This window comes from Pristiophorus japonicus, chromosome 12 (assembly GCF_044704955.1).
Source record: "Pristiophorus japonicus isolate sPriJap1 chromosome 12, sPriJap1.hap1, whole genome shotgun sequence".
In the NCBI taxonomy this organism is placed as follows: Eukaryota; Metazoa; Chordata; class Chondrichthyes; family Pristiophoridae; genus Pristiophorus; species Pristiophorus japonicus.
This window is the reverse complement of record NC_091988.1, coordinates 66,007,026-66,024,363: the sequence shown is the minus strand read 5'-3', so window position 1 is coordinate 66,024,363 and position 17,338 is coordinate 66,007,026. Positions and strand designations below refer to the sequence as shown.

The following is a 17,338-nucleotide window of genomic DNA, read 5'->3' as shown; positions in this document are numbered from 1 at the left end:
GACGTGTGTCTAGACAGATTAGATACACATCTATCACATCTTTTTGCAGATTCCTGTGAACTGGTCAGATTTTGTGTATATGCCCAAGTCTGATTGAATCCCTCACTCTCTGATTTACATTCTGATATTAAAAGGGTTAGAAGCATGTGCGTATGTCTGTGTTTAGAGGTTGGGACCAATCTCCTGATGATAAGTTCTTGCAAGCACAATCTTTTCCCCCAGCCTTAAAGCAACATTATAAGATTTAAAAAAAAAGCTTGGCTCCTCTGTGGTAACTCTCTGCGTGTCCTTCCGGTGCTTTTAGTAAAGTGCACAAATCAAAATTAGTTGGTACAATACTTCTGAAGGTCCAGCAGGTGGCGGTGTTGGAGTAGATTTCCAGTTTCCATCAAAGCTGCCAATCTAATTTGAAGTACTGTATAAAGAAATAAAAATAAAAAATGCTAGAAATACTCAGCAGGTCAGGCTACATCTGTGGAGAGAGAATTAACGTTTCAAGTCTATGACCCTTTGTCAGAATTTCTGACCTGAAACTCTGTTTCTCTCTCCCCACCTGACTTGGAGAGTATTTCCAGCATTTTCTGTTTTTATTTCAGATTCCAGCATCTGCAGTATTTTGCTTTTGTAGTACTGTATAAAGAAGTCAGATTTAGTGGTCCGGACTCGAGCCAGAACTGGTACTTGTGAGGTAAAAAATTTGCATAGATTAGTATCCTGCCGAGTTCATACATTTTTTTCTAAATTTCACAGTCAGCATTGGGAATGTATGAAGGGGCAAAGTTATACTGCAGCTGCCAATCATTGTCAACAGTACCTGATCCATACCATCAGAACGAAGACAGAGCTCTGCACTCAGTCGTTAAGATTGAAATCTATTGAGAGCGTAGGTGCCTATGTCCGGACTTGGTGCATTTTTTAAAAAGCACTGTGCAAGCGTCCAGGAGGTCCAAAGCATTCCCCGAGTAATTTGTAGACCAAGTTTGATACCACACTGCAGTTATACTCCACTGATCGTCAAATACGACCCGTCTGGCATCAGGTCAGAACCCAACTCTGAAGTTATATAGCAACTTCAGCGTTGCACCCTAAAATGGCTACCTTGTCAAAAAAAGCGAAAGCCAATTTAAAGGGAGGAAGCACTGACATTTCATGTACTTGGAGCTTGGTTAGTTACAGCAGAGTGTGTTTTTTTATGTGGTGTTGCACAAGAGTACAGGCAAAAACCATGGCACCTTGTGTGTTGGCAGAATGGGAAGCATACCTACATTTCACTGACACATAGTTGCAGACAATACATATGGCTTCAAGCATTTTAAGCCTGACTGCAAATATCTTCCCTCAAACCACTCAACTGGTAAGCAATATCAAGGAACACAGTCACAGTACCAGAGCAATCTTTGTGTGTCCATACACTTGTGTCTGAGCTTTCTCATCAGTTCAGTGCTTCTACTATCTGATGGATATCAAAGTTGTTTCGCATTTTTGCTTCCATGACCAATTCTAATTATATTTCACAAAAACAACTAAGCAAGGGAATGGGTAAAGAAATTGTTCCCTTTCAGCTGCCATGAGAGTTCCCTGCTTCAATCTCGATAGACAATTTGTGAAACCAAATTTCTAATTTAGCTCTGAAGTTCAGCAATGCCATAAACACCTGACCTGGCAGCTTGTTCCTTGCCAGTCCCTCTAACCGTACCAATACCATCACTACCAGAAATAAAAGAACAGAAAATTATGGAAATACACAGGTCAGTCAGCATCTGAATAGAGAAGAGGACATGCTATTATAAAAGCAAAATACTGCAGATGCTGGAAATCTGAAATAAACTAGAAAATGCTGGAAACACTCAGCAGGTCAGGCAGCAGCTGTGGAGAGAGAAACAGAGTTAACGATTCAGGTTGATAACCTTTCATCTGACGAAACGCTAACTCTGTTTCTCTCTCCCCAGATGCTGTCTGACCAGGCGGATTATTAGTCAGCATTTTATGTCCATATTTCTGTTTCATTTGCAGTTTTCCTTTTAATTTTACTGTCACCATCTTTGATTCCAATACGCTCCTCACTCATGTTACTAGCCAGACATTCCCCGCGCCCCCTACACCTCTCTGAACCTCTGATTAGCCTCGACCCATACCCTGCTGCTAACACCCCACTTGTAATGTATTTGCTTCATGGGTTCTTTGCTTAAGAATTCATAACAACACATTGCTATTAAGAACTAGTTGGTTTATTAGCAAAGGTATAAAAATCATATTACACATTACCAGTTCATCCACCAGCCTCATCGTGGATCCCCCAAACCCAACTGGTTGGGGTTTTATTGAGTCTTGTGAACATCACGCGACTGGCTAAGTCACTCCCAACTCAACAGCTCAACCAACCTGTGAGCATACTCACATATGCGTACATTACACCACCCTAGCCTGCTCTAGTGTCACCATCGATCACAATATGCTCAGCCTCATGCTTGAGCTGTGAGTAATGCACAGGGAGATGTACCTGTATATTGACTTCAGCAACGAGATTTCAAAAGACATAGAAAAATAGGTGCAGGAGTAGGCCATTTGGCCCTTTGAGCCTGCACCACCATTCAATAAGATCATGGCTAATCATTCACCTCAGTACCCCTTTCCTGCTTTCTCTCCATACCCCTTGATCCCTCTAGCCGCAAGGGCCATATCTAACTCCCTCTTGAATATATCCAATGAACTGGCATCAACAACTCTCTGCGGTAGGGAATTCCACAGGTTAACAACTCTCTAAGTGAAGAAGTTTCTCCTCATCTCAGTCCTAAATGGCTTACTCCTTATCCTTAGACTGTGTCCCCTGGTTCTGGACTTCCCCAACATCGGGAACATTCTTCTTGCATCTAACCTGTCCGGTCCCGTCAGAATTTTATATGTTTCTACGAGAACCCCTCTCATCCTTCTAAACTCCAGTGAATACCGGCCCAGACGATCCAGTCTCTCCTCATATGTCAGTCCTGCCATCCCGGGAATTAGTCTGGTGAACCTTCGCTGCACTCCCTCAATAGCAAGAATGTCCTTCCTCAGGTTAGGAGACCAAAACTGAACACAATACTCCAGGTGTGGCCTCACCAAGGCCCTGTACAACTGCAGTAAGACCTCCCTGCTCCTATACTCAAAATCCCCTTATGAAGGCCAACATACCATTTGCCTTTTTCACCGCCTGCTGTACCTGCATGCCAATTTTCAATGACTGATGTACCGACACCCAGATCTCGTTGCACCTCCCTTTTTCCTAATCTGCTGTCATTCAGATAATATTCTGCCTTCGTGCTTTTGCCACCAAAGTGGATAACCTCACATTTATCCACATTATACTGCATCTGCCATGCATTTGCCCATTCACCTAATCTGTCTAAGTCACCCTGCAACCTCTTAACATCCTCCTCACAGCGCACATCACCACCCAGCTTAGTGTCATCTGCAAACTTGGAGATATTACACTCAATTCCTTCATCTAAATCATTGATGTATGTTGTAAATAGCTGGGGTCCCAGCACTGAGCCCTGTGGCACCCCACTAATCACTGCCTGCCATTCTGAAAAGGATCCGTTTATCCCGACTCTCTGCTTCCTGTCTGCCAACCAGTTCTCTATCCACGTCAGTTCATTACCCCCAATACCATGTGCTTTAATTTTGCACACCAATCTCTTGTGTGGGACCTTGTCAAAAGCCTTTTGAAAGTCCAAACACACCACATCACTGGTTCTCCCTTGTCCACTCTACTAGTTGCATCCTCAAAAGATTCTAGAAGATTTGTCAAGCATGATTTCCCTTTCATAAATCCATGCTGACTTGGACCAATCCTGTCACTGTTTTCCAAATGCGCTGCTATTTCATCTTTAATAATTAATTCCAACATTTTCCCCACTACTGATGTCAGGTTAACCGGTCTATAATTACCCGTTTTCTCTCTCCCTCCTTTTTTAAAAAGTGTGTTACATTAGCTACCCTCCAGTCCATGGGAACTGATCCAGAGTCGATAGACCATAATTTGTAAAATTCAATTCTTGAACAAAGTAACTGAAGCACAATTTCAGAGGACCCGAGATACATTGTGCTTCAAGAATAACCAAACTAGGCAGACCTTCATAAACATATATATGCTGTAAATAGATACATTCTTCACTTTTAATGAGGGCCACCTTCTGAATGCTTGACCATAAGACAGCATTACTTACCAGCCCCCAGAGGGCTCCTTCTGTGGTAGCAACAATTGTAGCAGCTCTCGGAGTGTTGTACATCAGTGCCAGCTCGCCGAAGCTGCCATGATTGTCGTATTTGCCAACGAGTAGAGGCTGCCCATCTTTCATTACATAAATATCATATGTACCTCTGTCAGGAGAGATTCAAGAGAAAAAATTTGAGAATTTTGGCAAACTCAGATCTTGCACATTTCATGCCTTAAATAAAGTTTCAAAACATTCAAAACTTTGTGAGAAGCCCTTTTTTACAACAGTGAACATTAGCTGACTTGTTACAGGTGTTAGACCAATGTCGATAGTGGCCATGTGTTTTACTGGGATTTGCTAAAATCACCTATTGAATTATCGAGGAAGCTCTTCCAATGACTCAACATGTATTTATACAGCACCTTTAACATAGTAAAATGTCCCAAGGTGCTTCACGGGAATGTTTTAAAACAAAACAAATACATTTGTCACCGAGCCACACAAGAAGAAATGACAGATGAGCAAAAGCTTGGTCAAACAGGTAGGTTTTAAGGAGCGTCTTGAAGGAGGAAAGAGAGTTAGAGAGGCAGAGAGGTTTAGGGAGGGAGTTCCAGAGCTTGGGGCCGAGGCAACAGAAGGCACGGCCACCAATGGTTGAGCGATTATAATCAGGGATGCTCAAAAAGGCAGAAGTTGAGGAGCGCAGATATCTTGTAGGAGAGATTGTGAGGCTGAAAGAGATTACAGAGATAGGGAGGGATGAGACCATGGAGGGATTTGAAAACAAGAACGAGAATTGTGAAATCGAAGCACTGAAATCAAAATCAGTTGGTAAGTTCAACGTCTTAATGTGGATCAGAGCCATACAGAGCAGGAAAGTCAGAAATTCAATCGCCACTGTGCTACAGTAATGAATCTCAGATGGGGTTGGTAGTAGGAGCCTCACTGTGTGGGGAAAGGCTGAATAGTGCACATCCAGTGTTGGCTCACACAGCTGGTGATTTGAACGAGGTATTGGTCAATAGCACCATAACCCAGCCCTCGGCAGATAAAAGGAGGGAAAGTCAAAACAGCCTTCAGCGGGGCAAAGATAATGCAAGAAAGTGAAAGTAATTAGACAGAATTATGGGGTTACGGTCATGCAGAGTTTTGCAAATGTTTTTTAAAAATTATTTATTCATTCACGGGATGCGGGCGTCACTGGCAAGGCCGGCATTTATTGCCATTGCTATTGCTAATTGACCTTGAGAAGGTGGTGGTGAGCCACCTTTTCGAACCTTTGCAGTCCTTGTGTACTCCTAGTTCTAACTTTGTCATAGCGATTTGGTACAACTCAGTGGCTTGCTCGGCCATTTCAGAGGGCAGTTACAAGCCAACCACATTGCTGTGGGTCTGGAGTCACATATAGACCAGACCAGGTAAGGACGGCAGATTTCCTTCTCTAAAGAACATTAGTGAACCAGATGGGTTTTTACGAAAATCCAGTAGTTTCATGGTCGCCATTACAGATACCAGCTTTTTAATTCCAGATTTTTTTAATTAACTGAATTTAAATTCCCCCAGCTGCCGTGGTGGGATTTGAACTCATGTCTCTGGATTATTAGTCCAGGCCTCTAAATTACTAGTCCAGTAACATAACCACTGTGCTATAAAACGAGTCATAAAGCAGAACTGTCGGACAAAATATTAGTCTCCTATTTGCTGTTCAAGGAGTCTGTTTGGATTAAATGTTAGGCTTGGGTCAATGATGAGAGATGTTAATTCTAAATAGTTCAGTGAGCCTTTTTGAGCTGTACAGCTGTTCGAATCATGGCCATTTGAAATATTCAACTTGAGGAAGGAAGCAACTTTGAACGCGATCTTTGAACAGTGAAAAAAGCTCTCCAGAAGAAAGCTACATCATAATAAGAGTTATGTCACTAAGGGGTATGAAATTTCACCTTGTAAAGCAAAGAAAAAACAATGTGATTAAACGTGCACAACTGGTATTTATACCTAGATAGGTTTTTTGCATTTTTCCATTCATTTTCTACCATTCTATTCTGGGCTAGTTCCATAGGCACTGACTGTCTTCAAGTATCTCACCCCAGGGTTACCGCTCTTTATGCCCGAGGTGAATATCCGTAGGCTTGTGATCAGAGGGCATTCACAGCAGAGCCAGATCCTATGCTCACCACATGTTCACCCATGGGCCTTTTTTAGGAGCAGTCACTGAATGGAAAATTAGGAGTAGGGACCTTGGGTGATTTTTTTGTCACCCCTCCCAAAATATCCTGATTTATCACAGACAAGGAGACCTATTGGTCTGGATGTCTACCCCAGAAGGAGCCTTTAACCACTCAGCCATTGGGGGCACTGTATTTCTGCTCTTTGGAAATGTACATCAGCTATTCGTCAAAAGATTCACCCCTTGCATTGCCGAGGCACATTATCTTGACTGGGCTGCCAGCATTACAACGGTTAGCTTCTTAATTTGAAATTTAAACATTCATTTAAAAGTTGACCTGCACACACACACACACACACACACACCTATTGCATGACTGCATCAGAAGTGTTTTAGGATTTGAATGGGTGGAAATGTAGCTTTAGGGCATCATGCCCAAAATAGATAATGAAAGCAAGGACAAGTCAAAATATTTGAACTTTATTTTACAGCGTGACTGTGTGCGTGCGTGTGTGCCTACGCACGTGTACACATACATACACAAACTCACACACATGTATATTTAAGAGACCAGAAAATAAAATATTGATAAGCTACGATATATTTGATATACACAGATATAACAATAAAAACAGAAGGGGTGCAGGGAAGAGGAGAGAATGGGAGGGAGGAGGAAGGACAATTGGACTAGAGTGCCTAAACTTCATTTTTTAAATTCATACTCTAGTATTTGAAGGACTAAAGTACTCCTGACACTGAACTAACTTTTATCACAGTAATGTTGGACCTTGTTTCAGTCTCTCAGATTGTGAGCTGAAAACTTTGAAAATTGGCTGGTTCAAGGAGTCTGAAATTCACAGCAGTCAATGGGTTAAAACATAATATTGCAGTTGTAAGACTTCAGGAATTGTGTAGCAACAGTCTGCTTCATGAGGGCCATACACACATTGCGTATGCCCCCTCCAGCAAGTCAAGTTCAAATAAACACTACACTGTCATTCAGGGCCAGCTGAATAATCTTTAAACAAAGAATCTTTATTTCAGTTTATATCAGCACACTTATTTTGACAAGTTTAAGGATGGTGAGTGAGGGAGAGTAAGCAGAATTACATAACATAATAGGAGCTGCTCCGCCATTCAACAAGATCACGACTGATCTTCTACCTCAACTCCACCGTCCCGCACTATCCCCATATTCCCTTAGTTCCTAAAATTGTATCAACCTCTGTCTTGAATATACTCAACGACTGATCATCCACAGCCCTCTGGGGTAGAATTCGAAAGATTCACAACCCTTTGAGTAAAGAAATTTCTCCTCATCTCAATCCTAAATGGCCGACCCCTTATTACGAGACTGTGACCCCATGCTCTAGATTCCCCAGCCAGAGGAAACATTTTCCCAGCATTAACCCTGTCAAGCCCCTTAAAAATGTTATGTTTCAATGAGATTACCTCTCATTCTTCTAAACTCTGGGGAATATAGGCGTAGTCCACTCAATCTCTCCTCATAAGGCAATCCCCTCATTCCAGGAACCAGCCTAATGAACCTCTTCGAGATTCAGCATTGGGAGCAGAAAATCTACTACAGATATTTTTCTCATGAGCAACACTCTGGAAGATTAATTAACGAGAAAAATGTTAACTTAGTTAGGATTCTCCATGACAATTAACTTTGCTGTACAAATGTATTTCTTCTGAATATTTTCATCTCATTTCTTAACTTTAGACTGCTGTGCTTCATTCGATTTGGTTTAATTTGCTGTTTTTTCTCTCTTCATTTTTCCTTTTATTCAATCTTTGCTGAACTTAAGCTTGAACAAAATTAATGAAGATCTATTGTCATTTTCCAAGATTTGCGCCTGGGAGGAATTATAATTCAATTTATATTCTGATGTTGCTATTGAACTAAATTCAACCCCCAAGCGGTTAACCCGCAACACAAAAGTTATCTGGGAATGTTGATTCGGCCCATTAGTTGCGGCCAGATGAAATGGCTAACTGGCCTGTGCTTCTCACATACCATACCAGTCCGAGACAATGGGGTTTCATACATTTTCACTTGTAATGTTGAAATGGCTTCCCGTCATTGGACACAGCAAGGGTATTAGCTGAGCAGGCATTATAGGTGCTATGGGGGGAGGAGGGTGTTCTGATTTGAGATAGCACTTTTTAATCGGCAGCTCAACAAGCCACTCCTCAACACAGAGGTGGAAGGTCGTCAAAATCAGCTTTATCTATTCATGTCTCCATGGAAAAGACAGCCGGCAGGTAGTTTTGAATTTGAAACAGTCAGAGGGGCAAATAACTTCTCTTTCCCCTAAAGTTAGTGCGAGGCACATCAGCCACTGCCGACTTATAAAGTGAACCGAGGCCCATTTCAAGAACGAAGTTTGCATGATTTATTATTTTTGATGTTCCAAGGAGTGACAGTAAAAAGTCTGAGTTTCAATGGAAATTATATTCTGTTCAGTATTGTATAAACCGGTTTGTTGGTTTACAATTGGCCTCACCACGCCAGACTGCTCATCGGTCTCCCTTCCAGAAGATTGGAGAAAGATCGTGGATTCCAACACGCACAATGGAGGGATTGTATTGTTACGGCCCCCTGCTCAATCCAGCATGTGACTAAATATTGGGAGGTAAAGGTATCCCACAGATCATAGGGGGTGCTGGGTCTACTTACGGAGTAACCAGTGAGGCTGTGTCAGAGAGAATATTTAGTGCTGACCTGACATTTGTAATCCCTAGTCAAGCTGTAAACCCCCTTGCTGGTCCAGGCAAGCAGAGGCTTTACTGCCTGCAATGTGCATTTCCAATCTCTCGTTTAAGTGCAATGATTGTGAAGTCCGATGATATTGCACCAATGTAACAGACCTGAAATGTAACGATCCAAGTGTAATCCAAGTCCCAGCAAACCAAATATAGGAAGGTGTGTGTAAAATGTAAGCAGACATCTGTAAAAGCTGTTTGGAATACAAATTAATAAATCGAAGGAGGATTCAAAGCTGTAGTCTAGAACGTTTTGTTTGCTTTTAGCAAAAGAATGGTGAGAAATAAATCTATGCAAAACAAATATCTGACGAAAGGTGGCTTCATGAAAGTTGCATTAAAAAGCCAGCAAGTCAATAAGCTGAACTGTTCTCATCACCTCTTAATTTTCAGCTCAAAGTGACATAGGTAGGGGCAAGTGATTTGACACCGTGAAACAGCCGAAACATTTCTCGAATTACTGTGTGTAGTGCAACTTGCTACCTGGGAACTGTAATTTTTCATTAAAAGTTGTGGAGACAGCAGTTTCTGATCACAAACTTTATTTACCCTGGGTGTAATGTCAAGAAAGGGGTCATCATTCATCCTTTTTACAGTAAAGCAAGATGCGGTAAACTTAAAGGGGAGAAATTTGGAAAAATAATCTAAATCTTCCAAGGCAAGAACTGCTGTGCAATTAACACTTAGACCAGTTTTATATTAATAGAGGTGCTTTTAAGTCCAGTAATTATACTGGTTTCAATGGTGCCGAATCTACCCACTTTATAGAGTGCAACAGATTTGGCAACAAGGGTGTGAATTTTACGCATGCACAGCAGCGGAAAATTACATTTGCAACTTTGCAATGTGACTGCAGGTCTTCTCCAGCGCTGTCCAAGTATCTGCACAAGCCAGCAGTGTGGAAAATGCACTGCTGGCCTATATGTACAAGTGGAGGGGTCCGCCCGACTGCAGCCGGGCCCCAGCACAGTAAATAGCAGACTGGAACTTCGTGCCAACAACACTAACTGTTGACATTTGCCACCGCCGGAAAGGATACAGATGGTTGAGTTTGTGATCAGCCGGGAAAGAGAAAGGGGGAGTGGGACTAATAGCATAGCTCTTCCAAAGAGCTGGCGCAGTCACGAAGTGCCGATTGACCTTCTACTGTGCTGTATGATTCTGTGATTGCGGATTTTGGGAAGACAGTGAGGTGCACTAGAGAGAAATTGAGTCTGGAGGTGACAAAATGCAAACGGGAACGATTTCAGCAAATGGAGAGGCTAAATACAGTCAGAGGCAGGCAATGCTGTGGAGGTGTAATAAGCAGATTTGTTAATGAACAGATGCGAAGATCAGCTCAGGTTCGAACAGGATGCCAAGGTTTCACACAATCCGACTTAGGTCAGAGGAAATGAGTGAAAACCCCCATTCCAGAAGGCTGTCATTGTTTCTAACCAGGAATTGGAACGTTACTCATACTACAAGGTCACCACAGACTGTGCTCTTGACGTCACTGGCAATTTAGTGGCATAAAGGCAGCATTAAATGTGGAGCAGCTGTCTTTAAACAGTGCTCTTGGAAACTAAAAGATGACACCTTTACTCAAATTGGAATTTTACATTAGCTGTTGTGCGCATCGGCAATGGTTAGCAGAAAGGAAAGCTGCTCTCCTCACATCCAGTTTGACAGATTCATGCCATTTAAATGAGGTAATGGCTAATTGGCCAAATGTGCTCCTTTTCCCCGCTTCACGAGTGTCATTCACAGTCATAGAAACATAGAAAATAGGTGCAGGAGCAGGCCATTCAGCCCTTCTAGCCTGCACCACCATTCAATGAGTTCATGGCTGAACATGAAACTTCAGTACCCCCTTCCTGCTTTCTCGCCATACTCCTTGATCCCCCGAGTAGTAAGGACTTCATCTAACTCCCTTTTGAATATATTTAGTGAATTGGCCTCAACTACTTTCTGTGGTAGAGAATTCCACAGGTTCACCACTCTCTGGGTGAAGAAGTTTCTCCTCATCTCGGTCCTAAATGGCTTACCCCTTATCCTTAGACTGTGACGCCTGGTTCTGGACTTCTCCAACATTGGGAACATTCTTCCTGCATCCAACCTGTCCAAACCCGGCAGAATTTTAAACGTTTCTATGAGGTCCCCTCTCACTCTTCTGAACTCCAGTGAATACAAGCCCAGTTGGATCCAGTCTTTCTTGATAGGTCAGTCCCACCATCCCGGGAATCAGTCTGGTGAATCATCGCTGCACTCCCTCAATAGCAAGAATGTCCTTCCTCAAGTTAGGAGACCAAAACTGTACACAATACTCCAGGTGTGGCCTCACCAAGGCCCTGTACAACTGTAGCAACACCTCCCTGCCCCTGTACTCAAATCCCCTCGCTATGAAGGCCAACATGCCATTTGCTTTTTTAACCGCCTGCTGTACCTGCATGCCAACCTTCAATGACTGATGTACCATGACACCCAGGTCTCGTTGCACCTTCCCTTTTCCTAATCTGTCACCATTCAGATAATAGTCTGTCTCTCTGTTTTTACCACCAAAGTGGATAACCTCACATTTATCCACATTATACTTCATCTGCCATGCATTTGCCCACTCACCTAACCTATCCAAGTCACTCTGCAGCCTCATAGCATCCTCCTCGCAGCTCACACTGCCACCCAACTTAGTGTCATCCGCAAATTTGGAGATACTACATTTAATCCCTTCGTCTAAATCATTAATGTACAATGTAAACAGCTGGGGCCCCAGCACAGAACCTTGCGGTACCCCACTAGTCACTGCCTGCCATTCTGAAAAGTACCCATTTACTCCTACTCTTTGCTTCCTGTCTGCCAACCAGTTCTCAATCCACGTCAGCACACTACCCCCAATCCCATGTGCTTTAACTTTGCACATTAATCTCTTGTGTGGGACCTTGTCGAAAGCCTTCTGAAAGTCCAAATACACATCAACTGGTTCTCCTTTGTCCATTTTACTGGAAACATCCTCAAAAAATTCCAGAAGATTTGTCAAGCATGATCTCCCTTTCACAAATCCATGCTGACTTGGACCTATCATGTCACCATTTTCCAAATGCGCTGCCATGACATCCTTAATAATTGATTCCATCATTTTACCCACTACTGAGGTCAGGCTGACCGGTCTATAATTCCCTGTTTTCTCTCTCCCTCCTTTTTTAAAAAGTGGGGTTACATTGGCTACCCTCCACTCGATAGGAACTGATCCAGATTCAATGGAATGTTGGAAAATTACTGTCAATGCATCCGCTATTTCCAAGGCCACCTCCTTAAGTACTCTGGGATGCAGTCCATCAGGCCCTGGGGATTTATCGACCTTCAATCCCATCAATTTCCCCAACACAATTTCCCGACTAATAAAGATTTCCCTCAGTTCCTCCTCCTTACTAGACCCTCTGATCCCTTTTATATCCGGAAGGTTGTTTGTGTCCTCCTTAGTGAATACTGAACCAAAGTACTTGTTCAATTGGTCTGCCATTTCTTTGTTCCCCGTTATGACTTCCCCTGATTCTGACTGCAGGGGACCTACGTTTGTCTTTACTAACCTTTTTCTCTTTACATACCTATAGAAACTTTTGCAATCCGCCTTAATGTTCCCTGCAAGCTTCTTCTCGTACTCCAGTCAAACACTTATGAGGAATCTTACATAACTGAGCCAAGAATTGTAAACTTTAACAAAATTCCACTATTGTGATTTGTTGCGGCTTTTATTTTCCTCAAAACACATAAAACAGAATCCACTGTGGTGAGGAAAAAAGTACAGGACTAAACATTAGCTTGAGTTTATAAGAACATAAGAAATATGAACATGAGTAGGCCATTCAGTCCCTTGAACCTGGATTCAATACGATCTTGGCTGGTCTGATCTTGGCCTCAATTTCACTTTCCTGCCTGTTCCCCATAACCCTTCACTCCCCTATAGAATCGGTCTATCTCAGCCTTGAATATTTTCAATGACTCAGCCTCCACAGTTCTCTGGAGTAGAGAACTCCAAAGATTCATGATCCTCAGAGAAAAAAATCCTCATCTCTTGTGGGCGACCCCTTATTCTGAAACTATGACCCTGAGTTCTAGATTCGCCCACAAGGGGAAACATCCTCTCAGCATCTATGTAGCATATTTAACCTAGAAAATATCCAAATGCACTTTACAGAGCGAGGCCAGGCATGGGAGATACTTGAAGACAAGAATTAAGATTTTAAAGTTAGTATTGGGAGCCAATGATGGGCGAATGGGACTTAGCTAGGGACAGGATCCAGACGGTTGACTTTTGGACCGTTTGGAGGTTATGGAGGATGTGAGGCCAGTGTGGTGAATACAAGAGAAATCAAATGAAGAGGTGACAAAAGCAATGGGGAAGGGTTTCAGAGGTGGAAGGATTAGAAGCTATCAATGATTCAGATGTGGAAATAAACAGTCTTGCTGTTGGATAGGATGCGGATTTTGAAGTTCAACAAGATATGATGGTCTGGTTCAGCCCAAATAAATGGCCGGAGAGGGAGAGGGAATGGAGTTTGCAGCAAGGGGTGAAAACGATTACTTCAGTCTTCCCGCTGTTCAGTTGTAGCAAGCTGTTCCTCATCCATGACTTGATTATCGGACAGGCAGTCTGACAGCACTGTCATAGGTTCGGGAGAAGTGAAGGAGAGGTATCAGCCTGTAGCTGAAGGAGGAAGAGGAGGGGGTGAATGATCAAACACTGGGGTAATTCAGAGGTGGCAGCACAAAGGTGGGATGAGAAGCCATTGCTGGACAACAGAGGATAGGTGTTGGAGTAGGATGGTGTACTCGAATGCTATGGGAGGTCAAGGATGGAAAATGCACCACAGTCGCAGAGGATATAACTGCTGACTTTGCCTGGAGCAGTCTTGGTGTGGTGAGGGAGATCAGGGATGTGGCAGCAGTTGCAGAGGATGGATGGGTTGATGGTTGGTTTTTGCACGAGGAGGTTTTTTTGAAAGGGAGAAGAACGGTGTCTGAGGAAAGGGAGCCAATTATTATACCAGCTAACATGGGAGCCAGGATGCAGTGATTAGGTGAGGACAAGCTTGGGTTAAAATTCTTAAGACTGTAGGAGGAAGAGAAGAACGAGGGAGGTAAGCAGCTCACAGTGATTTTGAATGTGAATTCATGCTCGAGGTGGTCATGCATGGACTATGGAAGGAGCTGGGTTGATGGACTGAATGCCCCTTTCTTGTTGCAGGTTTAGATTTGGAAAAGGAAATAGTGTATTTAATTTTAATTTCAACATAGCATCATTTATTTTACTGTATTTACTATTAGAAAGGATGTTTTTTTTTTTAAAAAGATGGAAATGATCTCATAAAGACACACTTCATTCATATTATGCATCAATCCCCTAACGTGTAAGGTAAATAGGGAACATATTCCCAAAGCCACTGCCAAATATTGCCTTGCAACTGACTGCCAAGACATTGAGAACATGGGACTGGGTAGCAACTCGCACTTGAAAATATGGATAAAATCAGACCAAGAGCAGAATTGCAGGTGACCAAGTTTCTACTACTCTATTGCAATGCAGAAGCCCAATTCTAACATTCCATCAGCTGCTTTTAGGTGAAATAGCAAGCAAACTGGATAGAGGCAACTATGACAATTAAGTGATCAGAGGCATAACAAATGATCCACGATTCCTCCTGTTAAGGCTACAGCTATCAAATTACGCAGTTTTACTCTTTTCTCTTAGGCAGTCACCCGGAGTCAAGAATGATTTGCTTCCACACTAAAATAAGTTCTCAGGTGACTGATGAGACCAATGCGGGATCTACAGTCTCTGTCACAGGTGGGACAGACAGTGGTTGGAGGGACGGGTGGGTGGGGTGTAAGCTCCTTCCACTCTTTGTACTTGGCTTCCGCGTGCTCCCGGCGAAGTGACTCGAGGTGTTTGGCGCCTTCCTGGATGCTTCTCCTCCACTTTGAGCGGTCTTAGGCCAGGGATTTCCAAGAGTCAGTGGGGATGTTACATTTTTTCAAGGAGTGGAGTTAATCTACAGGACAAGAGGGAAACTGTTCAACCTCTGACGCCTCCAGTCCGGATCCAAGGTTGTTCCAACCTCTGTCATTGCAGTTTTACTATTACATCCTCAACTACACAAACATAGGTTGGTTACTAATGTTCCCTGTAAGCTGCGTGGTTACGCGACACTCCAGGGATCCCGTGCAGCCGGCTTTTCAATACAAAAACCGTGCACGCGCAGTATTTTGAAGTGGTCGCGAGGCGCCAAACAAAATTAGAGGGAGCATAGTTGGTGAGTAAGAAATGTTCAGAATTTGCTTCGCTTATTTGAGAGGCTCTGTTACGCCATCAAGCTACAGACAATTACTTAATTCTACAAGGCAGGGTTTCCAGTGGCAGGCCTGCTCCCTTTTAATAAGACTGACTTCTCCATTCTCCAGTCATAGAATAATTGCATATTGGATGAGGATCAGACAGTAATCTTACCAAAGGGTTCAAATAACATCAAATCATAAAGTGCAAAGCTCAAGTGGTTTATAACTATCATCTCAATCCCAAATACTGCCTTTTAACCACACTTAGGCATTCCCTATTTATATAGCTTTTGTACTGTGGGAACAGTTTTCAAGTGGTTGCACTCTACTATTTTGACAGCACCAGATGTCATAGATGTTCTGTCATTGATGGTTCGGCACACAGTGAAGCTGATGAGTGATGATACCTTCAGTAAAGAACCAGCAGCGATCAAGTAACCAAAACATTTGAGTATTAATGTTGCAGTTGATCGTCAGAAATTTACAGCCCGCAAACAAACACAGTTACAGTCAGTTAGATTCAATAACCTTAGTGGTAGCATTCTCATCTCGGAGTCACAAGTTCATGGGTTCAAGCCCCACTCCAGGACCTGAGTTTAGTACAGTTCTGAGAGTGTGCTGCATGGTCAGCCAGATAGGGCCAAAAATTGCAGTCGGATGCCTCCAACCGAATTTTTTTACGAAAGTACCTGGTGGTTCCGGAGGAACGAACACTTGCGCTCCAGCGCAGAGGCCCACGTATTCCAGGAGCATATGCGCATCCTGGGATCACGCGAGCCTGGACCACCAATCACAATGTAGTATCCTCATTCATAATAATGGGAGCTCCGAGCTAGGGTTTTTAAATATAACATTTATTTTTTTCTATCAATTAAAACTCTTACACACTAAGGCCTGCTTTTACCAAGCGTAAGAGTTTGAAGGACATTCGATGGGCAAAAGCTGGGCAAATAACCCAAATCTCCGCTTGCGAAGGCCCTTCTGCAGGGGATGTGTGCGATCTGTCAAAAGATCACAAGTGCTGGGTGCAGGTGCTTGCGGAGTCACTTCGGGCACGTGCACAGATCGTACATATCCGAAGAGGCCGCAATTGCAGGGCCATTGTCTTTTGGATGAGACTTTAAACTAGGTCTGTCTGTTCAGGTGGACGCAAAAGATTCCCGGATACTATCTGAAGAAGAGTGGAACAGCTCTCTTCATGCCCTGACCAACATTTATCCCGCAAACAACACTACCAAAAACATTTATCTCACTGCTGTTTGTGGGAGCTTACTGTGTGTAAAGTGGCTGCTATAACAACACTGATTACACTTAAAAGTAATTAATTAATTGATTATGAAGCACTTTGAGATAGGACCAAGAACTATACAAGTGTAAGTACTTTTTTTGTATGGGATCATCCCAAAGAGAAAAATGCTGCAAATTAACAAACCCACCGCACTCCAAAATATGAAGGCTATTTCTTCAGTCGGGTTAAAACCATCATTCGCAGAACTGGGACAATGAAATACAATTGGATAGCTGACTTTCCAAAAGATAGCCAGAACAATTCTCGATCTCAACAGTGACAATCGGCTACTATGCACCAAAAACACCTTGGATTAGTCCATCTTTTAGAAATCAGCGGAAATTCAAATATTCTGCGCTGTGCAGGGCTGAATCGGTGTCGACTTTTTTGCTTGAATTTAAACTTAAATTTGCTTAGTTTCTCTAAAATGTAAAGAAGTTTCGGGTGGGGTGGAATGTGTAGATTGTGATACACAAGGTACCGCAATTGTGTGGGACTCGATGAACTTTACTTGTCTGTCATTTTTCGTATGTTGGTTAAGTTCAGACTTCTGACTTCCAGTCCACCTCAAAGCGGGAAGGTGGGTTTGAGGCTGCATTGGTG

General features: G+C 42.9%; 1 protein-coding gene across 1 annotated transcript in view; it reads right to left on the bottom strand.

Moving 5' to 3' along the window:
- slc25a20 (solute carrier family 25 member 20) overlaps positions 1-17,338 on the bottom strand; it is a 443,188-nt gene that overhangs the window by 23,484 nt on the left and 402,366 nt on the right. Inside the window, exon 12 of the mRNA XM_070895604.1 lies at positions 4,209-4,362. Within this exon, the coding sequence (XP_070751705.1) occupies positions 4,209-4,362 (154 nt within the window). The remainder of the gene's footprint in view (positions 1-4,208; positions 4,363-17,338) is intronic.